This window comes from Marmota marmota, unplaced genomic scaffold (genome assembly GCF_001458135.2).
Source record: "Marmota marmota marmota unplaced genomic scaffold, marMar, whole genome shotgun sequence".
Taxonomy (NCBI): domain Eukaryota; kingdom Metazoa; phylum Chordata; class Mammalia; order Rodentia; family Sciuridae; genus Marmota; species Marmota marmota.
In genome coordinates this window covers 5,990,297-6,012,821 of record NW_026000243.1, presented here as the reverse complement: position 1 = coordinate 6,012,821, position 22,525 = coordinate 5,990,297, and the positions used below count along the sequence as shown (strand labels likewise).

Here is a 22,525-nt window from a genome sequence, read left to right as displayed (position 1 = left end):
TAATAACAGATAACATTTGATGAGCGCTTACTACATGCACTCATCAAATGCATTTTACCTATGCTAATCACTTAATTATCATAAAACCCATATGAGATAAGTATTATCATTATCATGTATAAACAGAAAAACAATCACAGAGTGTCTAAACTACACATCCAGCCTACTAAGTGGTAGATTTAGGATTGAGCCCACATCCTTTAACCTGAGACAATGCTGTTAACCAGTGCACCTCAGACCTTCTCACAGAACTCATACAAGAGAAAATGAGAAGGATTTTTCATTTTCTTACCTAGTTCCAACCAATCTTGGAAGCATTCCCCGTTTATTGAAATAGAAATTTGAATAGAATGTGTTACAGAATTTTATCAATAAAACAAATACTGAAAGCATAATTTTGGAAGGCAGTGCATATAGGGGCTTTAAGAATCCCAAATACAAATCTTGCAAGCAAAACTGATAATCGTTTAATAACCCCCTTTCAGCTCATGATAACTGGTTATGTCCTCATAATTTTAAGAAGTACCATAGAATATTGATCTAGAAATTGAAATAAGAATGCTGCAAATGAGTGTGTGAAAATAATCCCACACAGATGGAAATTATACAGCTCAGAACTTTGTGATGAGTCACGCTCTTGGAAGACTGTTCTATTCTTCCCAGAGTCTATCAACAGAGGGAGATACAACGTGATGTAGTTTTCATTTTTCAGCTTTAACATCTGCTGCATGGCAGCCCATTTATATCCCTATCTAAGGAAACATCTATAAATATTGGTAAAGATTTCCTTTTTACTTTTTTTTTCCAGACTGTTTATCTCTGTATTTATTCTATTAGCCTCACAGTATCTCTGGATGATCTGAAACTCAGAATTTTGTTAGTATAGCTTATTAGGATCCTACCAAAAGCCAATAGGCAATTCTGTCATAAGGTCAATGTGGTGTGTTCTTGGAAGCGAAAGTATCTGGCTGCTGAAATTCTTCTCTCTCACTTTCTGTCTTATCCATGTACTTCTGGCTCTTTACCAGCAGTGAATACCATGATTTAAATGAGTGTTTCAGAAATCCATTTTTTAAAAAATTATGTTCTTTTATTTCATGAAACATGTATGAAAGTGAAGAGAAAATTCACAAATAATTGGTTTAGTGTTAAATTTTTAAAAACTTATAAAGAAAGTAATAAACCCAATGAGTTGGCAACAGAAGTGTCAGCACAACCAGATTTGAGATTTCAGCAAAGTGAATTATTAAACAGTAAAAAAATTTATCTGCTGCCTGTGTAGCATTTTAATTGTAATAGAAGAAGTTTTGGGAATTAAAAGCTAACACTAAAAAAGCAGACTTAGATATTTGGATAGAGAACCCTGCATAAGTCTGTATACTCATAGCAACAGATTGTTTTATTATTTGTTTGTGTAATTGGCATCATCTGCTATTCAGAATCTTGGAATAATAGAATCATTTGGGAGGGACTGTGGAGTACATTACTGGAACTGAGTTGGCAGTGTTCACATACTGGTTTGTTTGCTAGTTTGGAATCTGTATTTGTTGCTTTTCTTTAGGTGGGACTCTTCCCTGGACATTGTGTTGAGTTAATTAACCAGAAAGTTCCCCCGTCCGTGACCAATTCAGTGCCAAAACCAGGTGAGTACACATTTTCATTAGTTTGGTATGACCAGCTGCTCACAGGTACAGATGTTCGCTTCTAGTCAAGTACATGGCTTGTTTGGCTGTTCTTTGCATTTATTTATATAATATGTATTCTTAATTTTACATGATTTTAATTTTAAACACTGCCTAATTTCTGTTGCTCATTTTACAAAGTTGTTTATGTATATTCTAATGTTTAGACAATTTTAAAGAATGTGTGTTCCACTAAGCTTTATCATTACTTGCTTTTATGGTTACTATAGGAGGAATATACTATATACTATAGGAGGAATGCAGCTTATTAATGAATAAAGTGATTTTAAAAATAAGTTTAAAGATCTAACATGGGCATCATGGGCTTGGTGTGATCAATTGGAAGATAACAGTTGAAGGGCATGTATATTTTATCAGTGCCTGTGAACATAAACACTGTTTGAAGCAGCATTTTTTATTACTTATATAATTTATAGTGCTATATAAATATGTGGAATAAATTTAAAATAAACAAAGCAGTGTTTCAGGGGATTAAAAAAGCAGCAAGAAAATTGGGATTTTTGTATGTGTTGAGATGATTTAATCTGGGCAAAATTCTGTAGAGTATCTTGTCTGGAAGTGTTCGATCCAATGTAAAATTTTAAAAAGAAAATAAAAATAGACTCAAAGATTTTAGACCAAAGAAGTAATTGAGTTTATTTTTCCTAGTTATATTACATTTCTTCTGTCCTTTCTGGTGAAAGGAGAAGATTTCTAAGCCTCAGAATGTAATTGAACTGCTTAAAGTATCTTCAGAGTTTTGTACAGGCCTGTATGTAAGGGGAATTACAGGGGAAAAGTTCATTCTTTCCTTATTTTGTATTTTCTCATTTCTGCTTACAAATCATAAATTTGTCAGTCTTTGTAAAGTATTTAAGTAAAGGTGAAGGGAAGTAACTCCTTTCAAAGCTTATTTCTTCATTGAAGATTAGGGAGTCATTGTTCCAATTTCTCTTATAGGAATTTATAGGCATATTAACTTTATTGCTTACTAAAGAAAACACTTCAAAATAGTGTTCTCTGCACTTCTACTTGACCCAGGATTCTCATTTGTTTTCAAGGCAATTTTATTTTGCTTTGGTATATTTATTAAAAAGACTGTGCATATTGCTCAGTAAACATTTGTTAGTAATTGTGATGAGTGTGAGTTTCTTTTTTTAAAATATGGCACTAATCACTTAAAAAAATAACAATTTGGGGAAATATAATTCACATACCATGCAATTCACTCTTTTAAAGAGTATAATTCAGTGTTTTTTGGTATATTTACATAATTGTACAACTATTATTACAGTTAATTTTAGAACATCTTATTACTCCAAGAAGAAATCCTGTATCCATTAGAGACACTTCTTTCCCATTCCTTTCTTCCCTCACAGCCCAAGAAACCACTAATTTACTTTCAGTCTTTATAGCTTTCCCTCTTTTGGATTTTTTTAAAGGTAGAATATACAAAATATGGTTTTCTGTGTCTGGCTCAAAAGACCACTTAGCGGGGCTGGGGATATAGCTCAGTTGGTAGAGTACTTGCCTCACATGCATGAGGCCCTGGGTTCAATCCCCAGTACCAAAAAAATTATTGAGTTGTGTTTTTTGTCTGGTCCAGGTACAAGTCAGTTATCAGTTAATAGTGATTTATAAGTATTTTCTCCCATTTTTGGGATCATCTTTCACTTTATTTTTTTAAGTTATTTATTTGTTTTAATTAGGTATATATGACAGCAGAATGCATTTTGATTCATTGTAAACAATTGCAGCACAACTTTTCATTTCTCTGGTTGTATACGATGTAGGTCGCACCATATGTGCAGCCATACATGTACCTAGGGTAATAATGTCCATCTCATTCCACCATCTTTCCTACCCCATACCCCCTTCTCTCCCTCACCTTTGCTCAAAGTTCTTCTATCTCCCCCCCCCCATTATGGATCACCACCCACTTATCAGAACATTCAGCCTTTGGTTTTGGGGGGATTGGGTTACTTCGCTTACCATGATATTCTTCAACTCCATTCATTTACCTGCAGATGCCATAATTTTATTCTCTTTTAATGCTGAGTAATAGTTTATTGTGTATATATACCACAGTTTCTTTATCCATTCTTCTGTTGAAGGGCATCTAGGTTGGTTCCACAGTTTAGCTATTGTGAATTGAACTGCTGTAAACATTGATGTGGGTGCTTTACTATAGTATGCTGATTTTAAGTCCTTTAGGTTAGACCAAGGAGTAGGATAGCTGGATCAGATGGTGGTTCCATTGCAAGTTTTCTAAGGAATCTCCATACGGCTTTCCAGAAAGGTTCCACAAATTTGCAATCCCACCAGCAATGTATGAGTGTGCCTTTCCCCCCACACCGTCATTTATTGTTGTTTGTATTCTTGATAACTGCCATTCTGACTAGAGTGAGATGAAATCTTAAGAGAAGTTTTGATTTGCATTTCACCTTTCAATTTCTTGATGGTATCTATTGAAGCATAAAAGTTTGAAGCATAAAAGCATAAAGTCCAGTTTAATTTTTCTTTTTTTAAATATTTTGTATATATTTTTAAAGTTTTTGAATAACCTAGTGCCATGAAGGTTAACTTTCGTAGTTTCTTCTGAGAGGTTTATGGTTTTAGATTTTCAATGTTAAGTCTGTGATCTATTTTTTGGAATTAATTGTCATATATGGTGTGAGGCAGAGATGCAACGTCATGTGGATTGTTCCAACACTGCTTATTGATTGTTCATTCCCCATTGAATTGTCTTTCCACCCTTGTAGAAAATCAGTTGACCTTAAGTACATGACTTTATTTCTGGACTTTCAGTTCTGTTCCATTGATCTGTATGTCTTATGCCAAGAACTACCCTATATTGATTGCTGTGGCTTTGCAGTAAGTTTTGCAATTAAGAAATGTTAAGTTCTGGAGCTGGGGTTGTGGCTTAGCGGTAGAGCGCTCACCTTGCACGTGCGGGACCCTGGGTTCGATCCTCAGCACCACATACAAAAATAAACAAGTGAAATAAAGGTGTTATGTCCAACTACAAATAAAAAAAAAGAAGAAGTGTTAAGTTCTAATTGATTCTTCTTTACAAGGGTTGATTTTTTTTTTTTCTGGATCCCTTGCAGTTGTATATGAATTTTAGAATCAGCTTTTCAAATTCTGCAAAGATAACTGGAATTCTGATAGGAATTTTATTGAATCTGTAGATCAATTTGTGAAGTTTTATCATTTTAATATTTAGTCTTCCAATCCCTGAACATAGACTGTTTTTCTTTTTATTTAGAGAGTGTTAATATCTTTCAGTGTTTTATAGTTTTCAGAGTTATTAGATATAGTATATCTTTTATTGAATTTATTTTTAAATATTTTTGATGCTCTTGTAAATGGAATTGTTTTTAATTTTATTTACTTATTGTTCTTTGCAGATGCAGAGAAATGCAGTTTTTTTAATCCTGAAACCTTGCTGAACTGCTTATTAGTTCTATTCGTTATTTAGTGGATTCCTTGGGATTTTCTTTATACAGAATCATGTCATCTATGAATAGCAATCTTTTTACTTCTTTCATTCCATTCTGAATGTCTTGTATGTATGTATGCATGTATGTATGTATTTATTTATTTATTTCCTCCTGGTTTCCCTTTCGAGAATCTCTAATACAATGTTGAACAGAAGCCTCAGGTGCCAGCAGTCTTAGTGTGTGCCTGATCTTAGAGGAAAGTATCTAGTCCCTCACCATTGAGTAAGGTGTTTATGGATACTCTTTTTTTTTTAGACTGAGAAGTTACCTTCTATTTCTAGTTTGTTGAGTGTTGTTTTAAGAACAGTGTTGGATTTTTTTCAAAAGCAATCTTCTTATTGAAATCATCCTAGGTTTTTTATGGTTACTTTTTGATGCTACTAAAATTTGACATCAAATTTTTTTTGTGATTTCTTGTGCATTGTTTTAATCCATCTTCCCCTTGGTATAAGTTCATTAGTCATTACATATCATCTTTGACATCTTTTACTCAGAAATGTCCTATAAACTGAGTTTTTAAAACATAGAGTAAATTTTAATGACAATATTAAACTATTAGGAGCTGGGGTTTTGGCTCAGTTGTAGAGTGCTTGCCTAGCATCTGCAAGGCACTGAGTTCAATTCTCAGCACTACATATAAATAAATTAAATAAAGGTCCATTGACAATTTTTAAAATATTGAAAAAAAATTAAAAAAAATTTACTGTTACCAAATACTTTTTCTTATTTTGAATGGGGAATTGAGACATATAATAATAACCTCCAGAAGCTTTACATTGGGAGATAAGTCTCCCAATGTTATTGATAATATTAGAAAGTTATTGATAATATTAGAAAGTAGGTTTGAATTTGAAGACCTACAAGTCATCATTAATTCTAAGTTAGCAATTAGTAAAAACAAGTACTCCTTCAAAAGCTAATGTTTTATTTTTTGTGTGAACAGTATTGTAGAGTTGGCATAGGGAAATGTGCATTCTTAATCATTTTGAAAAGCATGATGTAAATTCAATCAGCCTTGGGCTTGTTTCACACTTTAAAACTGTCTTTGCCTACAGTATAAACAACTTGAATGTCCTATTTATTTTTAACATTGCCATCTGTCACTGCTAGATGCCAAATCTAGAAGATGCAGCTATAGTTTGAGACTGAAAACTTAAAGCTCCCCATACTATTACACAACAAGGGTTATAGAAAAAATTTTCCTTTTAAAGCTGTTCTTTATGTTCTCAATATGTTCAGTTATTTGTGTTCATAAATAAAATTTGAGTCACCATGTCCTGACCAAGATAGCAAGTATCCGTGGTGCCTTAAGAATAAAGGTGAGAGAAAGAGAAGAGGAAAGAAAAGCAGAGGAAAGGTAGCAGCTCATCATAAGAAATTGGCATTTTACTCAGTTACCTTAGGGCATGGTAGGAGAATGTAAGGTTGAGGTTATGGTAGAAGAATGTGAAGTTGAGGAAGATGAAAGGGGAAGGAATAACACACGTTTTTCTTGTGTTTATATTGCTTGGAGTTTATTGAGTACCCATTTATTGATATCTTTCTTCAGGTTTTGGATGTCCTCAGCTATGATCTCTTCAAATATTAATGTTTTTTTTTTTTTTTTTTTTTTTGGCGGCGGCAGAGAGGGGCAGTACCAGAGATTGAACTCAGAGGCACTCAACCCCTGGGCCACATCCCCAGCCCTTTTTTGTATTTTATTTAGCAATGGGGTTTCACTGAGTTGCTTAGTACCTTGCTTTTGCTGAGGCTGGCTTTGAACTTGCAATTCTCCTGCCCCAGCCTTCCAAACCACTGGAATTACAGGCGTGCACTACCATACCTGACTCAAATATTTCTCTTTGTCCAGTTGTTGTTCTCTTCTCTGTTACATATCAATTATTTTCTTTAATATTATCTCACAGATCTTGGACTCTGTTCTACTTTTTTTTTTTTCACTATTTTCTCCCTATCTTTTCTTCTTCTCAGTTAATATACTTTCTGTTGAAATTTCTTCAAGTTCAGTGATTCTTTCCTCTGCTGTGTATAATCTTCTGTTAAGCCCATGTAATGAATTCCTCAATTCTCATATCATAATTTTCATTGCTGGGATCAACATTTGTTCTTTTAAAATAATTTCCACGCTGGAATTCTATATCTTTCCACATCATCTAAGACATGAGACGGGTGGGGAATGTAAAGGGGAGGGAGAAGAAAAGGAGAAAATTAAAGCTTACTTTTGAGACAGAACTTCTGGAAATGGAAGACTAAGAATTTAGATAAATCTTTTCTCTGAGAACAGATAGAAATATTTGACAGAAATAGAAAAATAAGTCTTTGAAGCACTGGAACGTTAATAAACAATAAACAATTGCTGAGCTAAGGTGAAGCAGAAGAAAAATCCTGGGGGTGGGATGACTCCCAGCATTTGGGGAAATTATTCCCCTGTAGTCTACTGATGGAGGAGAGGAAGTCACAGTGCTAGGGAAAGGGAAATTGGGGTTCAGAGCCCAGTGGGACAGAGTTAACTGATAAATGCCCTGAACATTGCACTGGGATTTTTGTGGAAATTGACCACTGAGTCTAAACTGATTTTTAAGTACATATGGAAATGAAGACTCAAGAATACTCAAGAACAAAAGGTTGGAAACTTTATTGTAATATATATTAAGACTTATTGTAAAACTTCACTAAGACACTGATATAAATGCCAGAAATGGACATCTATTGATCAGTGAGACAGAACATTGTCAAGGAACAATCTTGTATATATGTAGACACCTGATTTATGGTAAAGATGGCATTGCAGGGCAGCATTATTTCCATAAAGGGTCCTGAGTCACTAGACAACTGAGCATAAATGAAAGAGAAGCCTGACTATAACTCCATATGCAAAAATCCTTTCCAGGAGAATTACAAATCTTCATCTGAAAGGTAAACAATGAAATGTTTGAAAGATGATGCAGTAGAACTGGGTGAAGTGGCATGCCACTATGATCCCAGCAACTTGGGAAGTTGAGGCAGGAGGATCACAAGTTCCAGGCCAACCTTGGCAATTTAGTGAAACCCTGTTTCAAAATAAAAAGAGCTTGGATGTAACTCAGTGCTAAAATGCCCCAGGCTTCAATCTCCAGTATCTCAATGACAAGAAAAAGAAATCTTTCTAGTATTTGTTTTTAATTTATTTGTTTGTGGTGCTAGGGATCAAATCCAGGGCCTTGCATATGCTAGTTAAGCACTGTATCCCTGGGCTGCATCCCCACTATAGTGTTCCTTTAAAGAGAAAAAAACAAAACAAAAACAAAAAAATTCTTCTTAGTATTCTTTTAAGAAATCAGTGTTCCAATACCTTACTTTCTTTGTCATTTTATTTGCAATTTTTATAATTATGATTTTTTCCCTTTATTTTTATTTGCTTACTTCTGGGTTGTTTCTCTTTTGTGTTTCAGTTTCCATCCGTTTGCTGCCTTCTACCCATATTGTGTGCATGTCACTTCAGTGTGAAATGCGCACATTTACATATCCAGTTAAAGAGGTCCAAGTTTTTATGTCTTCTATGTGGATTGTTATACTGAATATTCTTCCCATTGCACATATGCGAACTTGTGTTCTGGAGGCTGATATCTGTAAGAATCAGATACTGGAATCAGTACCCTAGGAGATCTTAGGAGTACAAGAATGTCAGTCACTGAACCAAGTGCCTAACGTAAATATCCCAGGTGCAATGAACTCAAAACTCAGAATTCTTTACGTGAAAACCTTATATGTTGCCGCAGTCCGGCTGCAGCAAAATAACCGGGGGTGGGGGGGTGGGGGGGGGTGACGAGCAACTTGTGTACATTGATACAGCAGGAGTGGGAGCCATTTATTGTAGGACAGGAGGGGTATATATACATTCCACACAGCTTATCTTAATTAACATAAACTAGATACAGCAGTCAACCCATAAGGAATCTCCACACTTAATGGCTCGCTGGCATTACTTCACAAACCACTCCCTCTGGCAAAATGCCAGGCACCATCTTGACTTGTTTACAGACCCTAACATTTCCCCCTTTTGTTTAATTTAAATAACGACCATAGTGGTTTTTACACAAACACCATAAATAATCTGCTACAAACAGAAAGGGAGGATACAAAATGCCACAATACCAAGCCAATTGATGGCTCCATGCAAGAAGCCTTGGAAAAATTATACCACCAATGACACCGTTTGCAAAGATACCGAGTTACAATTTGTTGTAGATTACAGTTTGTTGTCTCAGTCCAGGTAAAGCAGTGTCTCAATAGATTAACTCACAGTCCAGGTAAGTTCACAGTCCAGGTAAGTTCCGCAGGCAGCTAGCTTAAATCACAGTCCAGGTAAATTCTGCAGGCAGCTAGCTTAAGTTCACAGTCCAGGTAAGTTCTGCAGGCAGCTAGCTTGATCAGAAGTCTCGTCCGGTTCTCAGCAACACTGGAAATTCTTCCACCCTCATCTTCACCGGCACTGGATGAAGGAAGGAACTCCGGCAATGCTGGCTAAAGAAAATCCTGTAGTATTCTACTAAGAAAACATCCTTCTGAACAATTTAGTACATTATTTCAAGGTTTTTTACATTTGAAATAAGCCTTAATAGTGCTCCTTACTCATTAGCTTCCAGGTGTAGGAGAACCATTGTAGTTACTGGCCTTGGAAATGATCAAACTTCAGGGAGGCGGGCCGTCTTCTGCCTGCAGCGTCCGGGCAGCCCCAGATGGCCCCGGAGAGAGTCCGGGGGAGAGTCCGGGGAGTGTTCTGGACTCAAACTGCCACCGGGCACAGGGAGCAAGAGTCCGCGAGACGGTGCCTCCAGGTCAGGTTTGGATTTGGGCTCTCAAAGTGGTGTTCTGCTCCCCGGGCGGGGGATGGGGAAGAGCCAGCTGCCGCCGCTTGGAAAGTCTTTGCTGCACCATGATGGGCTTGCGCACATGGCAGCCGCTGCGCTGATTCACGCACCCTCTGGTAACGAAAAGTATTCAGTAATAGCCTTTTGCTGCAACTTTTTTCCTGATAATCCTTCCTCCTCTGAACTTTCTTCTTTCTGACTAGAGTTCCTGGGCTTCCATCAACACATGCCCTAACTATTCTTGGCTCCACTGGGGTGCCTCTTTCCTTAGAAATTTACTTAACACCCCTTCCTTATTTTCGTCACAAAGACAATACAACATTTCAAGACAAAACAAGACACAAACATACTGTATCAATCTTCTCCATTTTCTTGAAATGGCCATTTTTCCTCTCGCCCTATCTGCCTAGGGACGAGCAGATTTGCTCCCGTCACTTACCCCCGAGTGTCCCGGGGCTCCCCGGACGGGCCACCATCTGCAGCAATCCGGCTGCAGCAAAATAACCGGGGAGTGACGAGCAACTTGTGTACATTGATACAGCAGGAGTGGGAGCCGTTTATTGTAGACAGGATGGGTTAAATTGAGGATAAAAAGAATTGCTTAATGAACCCACTTTATTTACAAATTTGTCTTCATTGATCATCCTTTCTATTGTCTCCTTAATTAAAAAAAACTTTCAATCTTTCCTCACTAGGTACAAAGCATAACTTCTAGTAGTACTTCTAGCCATCCTTCCTTTTCATTTTCAGTTGTAATCAGTCTCCCTACATACTCAGCTGGAATCTACTTGTTTCCTGAAAACATGTCACTTGGTTTCAGAGTTTTCCCTTTGCTCCTGATGTTTGTGCAGCCTGAAATGCCCTCCCCCTGCCTTTTTGTTTTGTTTTCTTGTACTAGGGATTGAACCTAGGGCCTCATGCATGCTAGGCAAGCATTCTACCAGTGAGCCATATCCCCAGCCCTTTTCTGTTTTATTTTGAGACATGATCTCTCTAAGTTTCCCAGGGTAGCCTCAAACTTGCAATCTTCCTGCCTCAGCCTCTGGAGTATCTGGGATTACTGGAATGTGCCCACTTCTTCCAATGCCACAGCTTGAATTCTGCTGTGTTATTTCAGGACTTAGGCCATGATCCACTTCTTCTACAAGAGTTTCACTGACTCCTCTCTCTCTAATCCTCATCAAATCCAATAGCAGTTTTTTTACTTGTTCACTGAAATGTGCTCTCTCCTCACAAGTGGCAAATATAGCTCATTCTTTATTTCTCCACAGGAGGTATATTCAGTGAATTCACAATTACTGCCTGTTGAATCAATCCATCCTAATATTTACTATTACAGTTTTAGAATACAACTTATATAACCCTTCAGAAAACTTTAGTGATTTCCCTCTGTTCCAGAATTACTTACAAATCTCTACTCTAGAATTGAAGGTGCTCCACAACATTGGAACTAATTTATTTTTCTGGTCTGTTTTCTCCCATTTCTTGACTATATCAGCTTCAGTAACGTGTTTGCTTACTACTCTCCTCCCAGAATGCTCTGGGCTTCCGAGTTCCTTGCTCATGTATTTTTCTCCTGTCTAAAATGACTGACCATGCCCATAATGAAGGCTCCCAAGGGCCACTACTTCACACACTTGAGTGCATTCAATTCACCTGAGAGACCTTATTCAACTGTGGATCATGATTCAGTAGATCTAGGATGAGGCCTGCATTTCTGATAAACTCCAAGGAAATATCAATAATATTCATCCTACCTGTGATTTGCCTACAGTAGCCATTGTTTATATCACTCATTTGGGAATAATGTATGGCAAAAATTATCTCATTTTGAGTTTGATAATTTACTTACTGTGTGTCTTTTATCTGCACCAACATTCTTCTGCTTGTGGGCAGATATTCAATTTCATACAAATTTGCACCCTTTATGCATGATGGATGTTCCCAAAGAATTCTGATTGGTAAGTAATTGAAAACGTGTGATTTCCATTATAGTTATCACAAATGCTTCCTAATCCCCCATCTTTCTTTTGATCTAGGAGCCGGGCTCAAATCAGTCTTCTTATGGCTCAAAGAGACTTCCATCTTTGGTCATTTCTAGTGTTCATGCATTCATTAATCAAATTATTTATCTGTTTTTTAAAAGATTTATTTTTAAAAATATTCTTTTAGTTATAGATGGACACAATACCTTTATTTTATTCATTTATTTTTTTATGTAGTACTGAGAATTGAACCCAGGGCCTCACACGTGCCAGGAAAGCACTCTATCACTGAGCCACAACCCCAGCTCCTATTTATCTATTTTTAATTTTAATTTTTTTCAGTGTTGTATATTAAACCTAGGGCCTTATATATACTAGGTAAGTGATCTCTTATTGAGCTACATACATCCCAGCCCCTTGATCAGGAATTTATTGAATGCATACTAAGTGCTATGGCTAAAATAGTGAGAACAACAGATAGAAATTCTGCTATTATGGTGTTTATATTGCAGTGTGAAGAGAGGAAGAGAGGTAAATAAATAAATGAAATAGATGGTATGATTGTCAGTACTACGCAGAAAAATAAAGCCAAGAATGGTGTAAAAACTGGGAAGTGCTAGGATGTGGGTCATGTGGGGTTATCATTCAGGAGGGCATTGTGGTCAAGGGAGGGCTCATTAGAAGGTTACTTTTGAGCAAAGACCTGAAGAAGATGATGAGGGAATGGACTCGTATACCTTGAGGAAGGGCTTTCCAGAGAGGGATTCCATAAATATTAAGATAACTGACCTGGATGTATGTCCAGCTTATTATGGGACCAGCAGGAAGGCCAGGTTGGCTAGAGAGAAATGATATGCAGTTAGAAGGAGAGAGGGACCAGATCCTTCCTAGGGCCTGGGCACTTTTGTAGGGGTTTTGGCTTTTATTTGAAATTACATGAGAAGGCAGTGAAGATGTGCTGAACAGAGTTGTTGGTTAATCTAATTTACCTTAAAAGGATCACTTTAAATACTAAGAATAGGCAAGGAGGAAGATGTAAGAAGAGACACTGGCAGTGGCTTAGACCAGTATGGAAGCCAGGAACCCATGAGAAGTGATCTGATTCTGTATATATTTGACTATGAAACTAGAAGAATTTGCAGACATAGTACAAAGAGTTTGAATCCTTCAGGTAATTTTTATAATAGAATGACTGGAATATAGCCATTGCCTTTCCAGTGAATTATTTTGTCCCTGCTACCCCACAGAGATACTTTTTAGTCCTTCACAGGTGGGTACTGTACAAACATTTCATTAAATATGAGAGAAAAATGACAAATGACTTCTCTGCCATAAGCAGTCACAAGATGACACAGCATAATGCTTTTTTCAGTCTGACATATTTTTAAATTTTTTATTTTGAAATAATTAGTCTCAGAAGAAGTTGGAGAAATAATACAGAAAGTTCTCCTGTAATCATCCTTCTCCTTCCCCATGATTTTACATCTTACATAATCATATAGTATATTATCAAAGTCAAAAAATTGACATTGTCACCATATACTTTAACTAGAATATGGACCTTATTGCAAATCCGTCAAATTTTGCATGCACTCAGTTTCTTAGTGTATATTTTTATATGACATAGAGAACAGTCTTTCAAGTTTTAGGTGAGAATTATTATTAAATAATTATGCAATTCTCCTACACCCAAGCAAATTATTGTGGAATTTAGTTGTTCTTATCCATGTTTACACCTTAGATAATATTAGGGGCTTATGCGTTTTACTAAGCATTCCCAAAGTGACTTTTCTACATTATCTTTATTTGCCTTCTCCATCTCTCTGTCTATTCTTTCTCTCTTTTCTTTTTCCTTTGCTGTCTCTTGTCTAAGTTTAGTTTTGGCCAAAGGAAGTGGGTTGGGAAGTAGTGGTATTTTTAGCTTGAAATTAAAGAACAGTGGATTTGCCTTCTCTATCATGATTAAATTTTAATACTTCATTTCCTATTCAACAAAAACAATAAATCCAAAGCTGTTCCATTGGTGAAAAATTAACATGTTTTGTTTCTGCCACATATTAGAATTCTCTATGGTCTTTTAAAATCGTATTTATTCATTGTTTTCCTTATTGTGTCCTACCATTTATCAACAATTTTATATTCAGAGCTATGATCAGAGAGGAAGGAAAAAATAAATCCAATCAACAGGGTAAGATTTTGGCTGGGTATGATGAGTATTGCCTGGGTCTCCCAATTCTGCCAGTTACCAATTGTGCTGCCTTGGCAGATTGCTTACCCTCTCTGACTTGTTTTTTTTATCAGTAAGATGGGATAATAGTTGAATCAACTTAATAGAGTTTTGATGAAGAACTTTTTAAGTACTTAGAACTGCCTAGCACATAACGTTATAACAATAATGATACAACATCATTTTGCTAATTAAAGGCAAATAATATCTGAAGATGAAATTTACATTGAAATTAGTAAAAAGTCATTTGGAACAGAAAATATGTCAGTGTTTTCCAGTTCATTTATTTATTTAATTCTAATAGAGTTAGTACAATTTGTTAGTGTTTTTGTTTAGCTATTGAATCTCTCCAACATACTGCATTTATACAGATAAATAGTAAGACTATTTTAAAAACTAACAGATTAAGATTTATTGAATACTAATTTGATAGTACTTGCCCAGAATTTTCTCTCTTGCTGAGAAATATTTCTTTTAGAGTAAAAGAAGTCCCTGGGTACCCCTCAGGTGGAGTTCAGATACACACACTTAACTGGACAGTGGACAAAGGATGAGTTCACACTCAGGAAAATTTATTTAATTCTGGATTTTTAGTACTGAAAAAAAAATTACTTTTTTCCCTCTAGTGGATGCACAAGAAATTGTCCTCAGAATTTTTCACACAGAAACTGTAAATTGATACTTAAAAAAACGTGTTAGTGGAATAATAATCACAGTTTGATATCAGCAAATATATAAAAATGGTTGCTTTATTTACCTGTTGCTGTTAGTTTAATCCTTTTACTAGCAATACTTCCTACTTGATCACTCTCTTTTAATTTTATTGGGGCCTAATATGCCACATTTTTATCAGATACACTGTCTCACACCTACTTAGCAAATACAAACAACTGAACAGTGTAAGTCACTTTGCAAAAGATGAAGGACATAGTTACAGGTCAGTTTCATAGGAGTGTTTTCTGAACAGGAAACATTCACCTGTGTGAGGTGGATGGGTGGAGCCACACTGGTGAAGCCTGTTCTACAAGGGAAGCTTAGACTGGGGCGGGTCTGTAGTGTTGCTGAGCAGTACATGCTGAGAGAGGAGGAGTGAGCTCCTGAAGGCAGAGTCTTCATGCTGCTGGCTCCAAAACAGGCAGAGATCAGAGCCAGGAGAAGTGCTACTGAAAGGGGGCCTGAAAAGAAAGCTGGCACCTGCAAGTGCTGTGGGGACCTGCCTTAGAACCAACCCATGACCTGCCTTGGAGCCATCTGTACTGGATGAGGTTCGATCCTGTGTGATTATGATTCCTTCTCTCTGCTTTTGCATGGAATGCAGACCTGTGGTGTCCTGTTGAGTCTACTGCTAAATACAGTCACTTGGAATAATTTTAAGATTTGGTCCTAAACTTGTGCCACAGCAAGAGGTAAGAAGATCTCAATCACTTATACAGATACTTGATTGAGACAACATTTGGGATATTTTGCTGACACTATTTTTAGATTATATTTGGGCACGTGTTACCTTGGTTATCTAGGTGCGTGGTTCATTATTTAATTATCTGAAAATTGTATAATTGAGGATTAATATTTGTCTTGTTGTTGAGAGTTGATCACTTCTTGAAGTAGGATCTTCTTAATTGTGCCATGTAGCTATTATTTTCCTGGTCACTTTTAGGAAATGCCTGTTTTGCTATTTTCAGTCAGCTTATTTCTTAGACCTGAGGTTAATTTAACAAAAGTTTTCATGAGTAAAAAAACATACATTTTTCCCTTAAACAACCAGAGTGTGTATCATGTTTAAAAGTTTTTTCCTGGGGGGCTAATAATATTTAAATATTGATTAATAGAAAATAGGCAGTGCTGATTTACTTTAAAAGAATTTGGCCAACTCTGTGAAGAGCCTGCTCCAATTAGCATAAGGAAATAACACTTGTGCCTTTTTTCTTCAAGTATAGGGTTCCCCTACCCCTGGCTTACCCCCATAGGCATTGGCAAGTGTAGCCATCTCTATCCTTAAAAGATTTTATATTAACTGAGAGATTTTTCTCCTAGGATAAGGTTTCATATTAATGTGGTGCTTCTATAGAACTTGGTAAATTGCTTTTCATTATATTATTTCATTAAAATTACATGGAGACCAGTATCTTCTTTGAGTCACAGATTAGCCCTTTTACAAAGTTGAATGCTTTTCTTTTCAAGATTGTTGTACCATTGTTTAAATGATAAGTAGTATTTTTTATTTTTAAAACCATCAGTGAGGGAATTTCAGTATTTAGAGTCATTTTTCATAGCCAGCTTTCTTTTTTAAAGCACCCATCACTCATATGATAATGTTTTGAAGCCATAATTTCATTTTTGTAAGTAATACTCTAATATATTCAATAGAAAACAGCAGAAATCTAAAATTACTTATGTTAAGTTTACATGTGAGGAGATTATAGGAGGAAAAAAACTAGAAATGATCCTGTGTCTGTGTGTATGCTTCCTAGTGAGCTCAAGTCTCAATTTGGGATACATAGCTAGATTAGATAAACTTGGCCTCTAAAGCTGAGTCAGGATCCTGGTTAACCCAATATCAAGGGGGGTTCTCCCAAGTTTTTATACAAAAAGTGAAAAGAGAAATTCCTGTGGTAAAAATAGTTCCTATTTCCTGACACTTGTAGAATTAAGTGTTTGGTATGTATCATTTCATGTAAGCATCATAGGAACCCTGAGTGACAGTTGTTATTCCCATTGGATAGTGAGGTACTTGAGATTTCAATAGGTAATTTGCTTAAGATCTTGGCAACTGGAAAGTGCTTAAGGACTGGATTCTAACCCCCAGGCATATCTGACATCGAAGTCTGTGTCCTATTCACCATGCTAAAGGTCAGGTATTTGGTTGAGCCTGGTTGTAGGACTTTTACCTTTAAAGCAACTGTATTATCATATCAGTCTTGTACTCTACAAATATAGAACCTCTGTCCTCCACTTCCTGCCCCCCCCAAAAAAACCCAAAGCTAACAGGAAAAACCACTGTGATCATATCAGTGTTCCACATCAAACTTCATAGCTTAAATAAAGTGCAGAGGATTATGTGACATTAAAGTGAATATGATTACATTTTAATCTAATGAAAAAAATCTCCAGAAAGGGAGTTTTCACACCATTAAGATTGAGGTTGTAAATTTTCATATTTCTAGAACTTAATGTAGTATTTTGCTAGTCCTGTTACCTTAGATGTACCTGAATTTCTATGCGGTTGCTATACTTTAATTTTTAAGAGAAAATGCAAACAAATGTCCTCCTGAAATAGTACTACTTTTTAAGCTTCTTATCAAATAGTACTGGTTCATGTTGGAAAAATAAGAGACCAAACAATTTAAAAACTTTTAGCAAATTTAAAAATCTGTAACCTGTATATTATATCCCATTCTAGTGTTAAAATACTTTTAGCGTCAGGAATTTATATCTACCTCATGTTTCCTCCTACTCGCCTCTGGCAAAATGCAAATCTTCCTTTTGTTCTGTTTTTAGAAATGAAATTAGTCATAGTCTTTTATATAATAACTGAGTTGGTAAAGTCACCAAGTTACAAAAAACAACCCTTACTTTGTTTTGTAGGATTGAGGAAAAAACCTCTTTCATGTATATTTCAATTTGTAGTCCAAAATCTTAAATAACAATCAGTGAGTATCATTTTGAGCAGGAAAAAGTAAAGCTTATTTATAAATATCAACCCAAAATCATATATGTTAAATTTGAGGCTTCTTTGATATTTGTATCAGGAATACATACCTGTAGAAAAAAGTAAATAAGTAATGTAGATCAATAAGAGTCTTATCTTATTAACCATATGACCATTTTCCCAAGGAACACAATTTTTAAAGCTCTAGTAGGTGCCAGTTCTGTGTGGTCACTGTTTGTACACTCCTCTGGGAAGGACAGCAGCATGATGTTGCTTTGCTTTCATTCTTAACCCAGAAGAACAGATACTGTTTTATTCAAACATTTTAGGCATATACTCATCATGATTTGTGCTAGATATTTTGAAGAAATTGAATGTCTTTTTTTCTGCTTCTCTTTTTCTCAGTGAATTGTTCTTAATCTCTTCTGTGTATGGAAGTGGAAGTTTTCTTTTCTAAAATTTTACTGCAGATTTACTTTCTAGACCTCTTAATATTAAGTCATTCATTTGCATTCTGGTCAGTAATGTCTTTTGAAATGGCTCCCCTTCTCCCTCATCAGTAAATGGAGGCCTATTTGAGTTATGTAACTGTTAATAGCATTCCTATTATTTAATCAAGAGCCATTACTGTCAATGCCACTTTAAATTTAGCATCCAGTGAACATGGCATTTCTCAGATACCTGGATTCCTCCTTTTAAAGTTGGAATGTTCAGCTATCAAATGGTTACAGTCATCCACATTCCAGAATCTCAATCCTGGGCTGGTCACAGATATTTTCTCTGCAGCAGCCTCTTGCAGCTGTTACCTGCATCAGTTAGAGAACTATGTTTTTTTTTCCCCTCTTACTTACAAAATTGTTTATGATATATCAAGCAAAAGTGGTTATGTACTTTCTTATTCCACAGTAATTTCAATGGTCTATTAAAATTGGAGTGTTAGTTTGTCTAAAGAATATTTTGGACATATGCTTGAGAAATGAGAGAATGGAATTCAAAATTGAACAATAGTTGTATCCCTGATTTAAAAATTAGAAGCTAAATTCAGGGTTCCTAAAGAGAAAGTGAGAATTTTGAGTATTGACCCGATAGAATATAAGTTGCTACAAGTTTAGAAATTTATAGATAAAATGCACCTTGTTTTACTACAGGGAATTCCTAAAATCTAGATTAATCTTTGGGGCTGGGGCTGGGGCTCAGTAGTAGTGCACTTGCCTAGCATATGTGAGGCACTGGGTTGGATTCTCAGCACCACATATAAATAAAGGAAGAAAGGAAGAAAGAAAGGCCTATCAACAACTAAAAAAATAAAAACAAAAATTTTAAATGAAAAAATTATTCTTTATAATATATCTGGCATTTATTAGTAAAAACAATATTATAATCAATCATTGTATTGTTGGCTAAGAACTTTCAAGTAAATAAACCAAAGGAATAAATGACAGTATATCATATTGCATGATTAACAACTGTGAATGTCTTTTACTATTAAAGATAGTTCAGTTATGCATCAAGTCCTGGAAATAGTTATGTTATGTAAATTAGTTATATAAAGACTCCTTATTACCATTTTAATCATTCATGAAGCAAAATAAATATATAAAACAATATAAAAAGTTCTAAACCTAATGTACTAGACATTAAACAATAACCCTTAATCGTGATTTTTTATCTTATATTCTTATACCAGCTTTTGCCAAGATGATTTGGAAAGCCAGATTTTTTTTGTGTGTGTGTGTGAAGTATTAAATTATATCTCTTTCATTCTCCTGAAATGTTGTTCTAAAGCAAATATATTTTCCACAGACTTAGAACTTTCTGGGCTAATGAAATATGAAATTTCATATTTCCTCAGAATACTTAATGATTTCTAAGACATTTTCATTGAAATCTAGAATCCACATTGCCTAGTTAAGCTTCTCTATTGTTCATATTATTAAATAAGGTCTAAACTGTTTCATTTCCTTGTCTAAAACATTCTAGTGAATTATTGGCAGAATAAGAACTAAAACCATACTTCACATTCTACTTTTTCACTAGCACATACCTAACCAACAGAAGCTTCGAGTGGATTGAAGGTCTTTATCACACTATGGGTTAAATATCTCTGATATGAAATGTTCCAAAACCCAAGACTTTCTGAGCACCAAAATGATGCCACAGTGGAAAATTCTACACCAGAGTTCATATGACAAGCTGCGATCAAAGTGCAAGTGCCTTGTAATATTGTATAAAATAACCTTGCCACTATCTATAAGAGGTACATGAAACATAATGAATTTCATGTTTAGACCTGGGTCCCATCCCCCTAATCTCTCACTATATATATTTGTATCTTTTAGAACCTAAAACAATCTAAATGCTAAAACACCTTTGGTCCCCAGTATTTTGGATAAGGGACATTCAACCTATTTTTGTCTTTTTATTGAAAAGGCATAAAACTTTCAAATACTAGGTCATTGGATAAAGTACGTATTTTAAAAATTTCAATAGAATTACTGAAAGTCCAGTCTTGGGCAGGAAGGAATACTTTGAGAAGGGTAGGCAGGGATTTAGGCTGTGGGTGTCCAGAGCTCTGGAAGAGATAGGTAGGAAGAAGACTGAAAAAAGTGCCAGAAATCCTTTTTTCCCCCAAAGCTTTCTTTAGTCAAAATACCACTGATTCCCAGATGGAAAACTTACAGATGCAATTTAGTATGTGTGAGTTCTTAGGCAGACCATGCTCTTTTGCCAGGACAATAAGAAAGTCCAGCTTTGAACACAGATACTCCAATGTGTTGGAAAAACAAGGGAGTCACTGAAGATCCAGGTGAAAGCTCAAGAAACCTGGGTAAACAATAGGAGCTCCTATCTCTCCCCAAATATACAATCCAAACTGAAATTTATTAGAGCTCATTATGAAGCTTAGAAAAAGTATATGGCATTCAAAATAATTATTCAAGAGTGCAATGAGGTTGTGTTTACGTCCAAAGATAGATTTCTTTTGAAATCTTTTGACTGGATTGGCTAAACTGACAATTTCATATATAAATCTTCAGTTATATAATTTATTAGACTGTGTTATGTGGTGCCTTTGGGATTTTCGTCCCCCTCAATTGATTGATCAGTATGATGAATATAGTGAATATAGTGACATTGGTTTTTGTACCCAAAGAAACACAAAGAATAAAATTCATTTTATATACACATGCACATGCGTAACCCCACAAACACACAAAAGAATTACTAACATTTTATGCCTACCAAAGGTTTTTTTTTTTAACCCTATACAAATTTTATGTTTAGATACATAGGATAGTACCAAACAAACTAAAGAAAAAGATTGAAATATGATTATTAAGAGATAATTCTAGTGACTGAAAACTCTTAAATTTTGAATTTAAATCATTTAGAGTGTGATGTCAACACAAACTGAGATTAAATTTGTTAATGCATGTAAAGCCCTGGCATATAATAAGAACTCAAAAAACAATAATCATACTATACTTATTGTTATGATATTACCATACTGTCTAGATTTTCTTTCAATTTTTGTTGGATATTTGGTTTGGGATTTAATCTTTTTCTTTATATTGCATTTTTAGGACTGGGAATAGACCAAATGTGGGGAGCCAGAGAGAGGACAGCTCTCTTCACCAAATAGACCAGAAAATTTAGAAAGATAAGAATAGAGTCAGTGATGGAATTGCTTGAGCCTATCCTTATTTCATCAAATAAAAACTTATTTTAGTTCAGTGTGCAAGAAACTCCTTTATTCTGATTTGGAGGGTACTTTTTTAAAACAAAAAACATCAAAATTATTCATGTATATTTTCATTCATTGGCTGAATAATTTATCATGAATTTGTTATATTATTCATTTTAGAAGGTTTATTTTTATCAAAGCCTTTAATTTTATAAAAGAGGAAAAGTCCTAAGAAGTTCTACATTTCAGTTACTGGAAAAAGTGTCTCTGGTTCAGTTCCTTTAACTAATATTTGAGTAACATATCTAGAAATTTTTCCTTAAAAGATTTGTAGAGTTACTATTCAATCACAGTGTAATTTATGAATCCATTTATTTGCAAGTGGAAGTTTTGTTGGTTAAATTTAAACTAATCTAGGGGCTGGGGTTGTAGCTCAGTGGTAGAGCATTAGCCTCACACATGTGAGGCACTGGGTTCGATTCTCAGCATCACATTAAAAAAATGAATAAGTAAATAAAATAAAGATATTTTTAAAATATTAAACTAATCTATATATTCAAAGGTATAGACTACATAATAATTATGGACAGTTTTCCCAACTTAAGTGCTGATCAAGCTTGTTCAATAACTTTATTTTTCAGTTTCCCTCTATTTTTCAGTTCATATGACCAATACATGCTAAACATAATTTTTATATCTCTTGCCAATATTCCTTTTAGTAAGTTTGAAATTATTAACAGTTTATTTTAGTTATTTAAGATGTAAATGTAAATGTCATTTTTTTCTTTGCTGATATTTCAAACCTCAACAACCTATCCTAGTTTTCTCATTTTTTTCAGACTTCTTTGTCTATGCTTATACACTATAGAGTTCTTCTGTATTTGTATTCCTTTATAAGAAATTCAGTTCTAATGTTTACAGTTTATTTCTAATGTTTACTACAATTTCTC

At 35.1% G+C, this 22,525-nt stretch overlaps 1 protein-coding gene and 1 non-coding gene across 9 annotated transcripts in view; both read left to right on the top strand.

Annotated features, from left to right (window-relative positions):
* Positions 1–22,525, top strand: part of Arhgap32 (Rho GTPase activating protein 32) — a 296,976-nt gene that overhangs the window by 232,664 nt on the left and 41,787 nt on the right. For 7 of the 8 annotated variants that reach the window (XM_048796188.1, XM_048796187.1, XM_048796185.1 and 4 more), the window contains one exon: positions 1,562–1,643. In XM_048796188.1, coding sequence (XP_048652145.1) covers positions 1,562–1,643 — 82 coding nt within the window. Of the gene's footprint in view, positions 1–1,561; positions 1,644–14,461; positions 15,651–22,525 lie in introns of those variants that run through there. The other variant, XM_048796190.1, reaches the window with a different exon arrangement.
* Positions 3,182–3,255, top strand: Trnav-cac. The gene has a single exon. It is a non-coding gene; the product is annotated as a tRNA-Val (tRNA).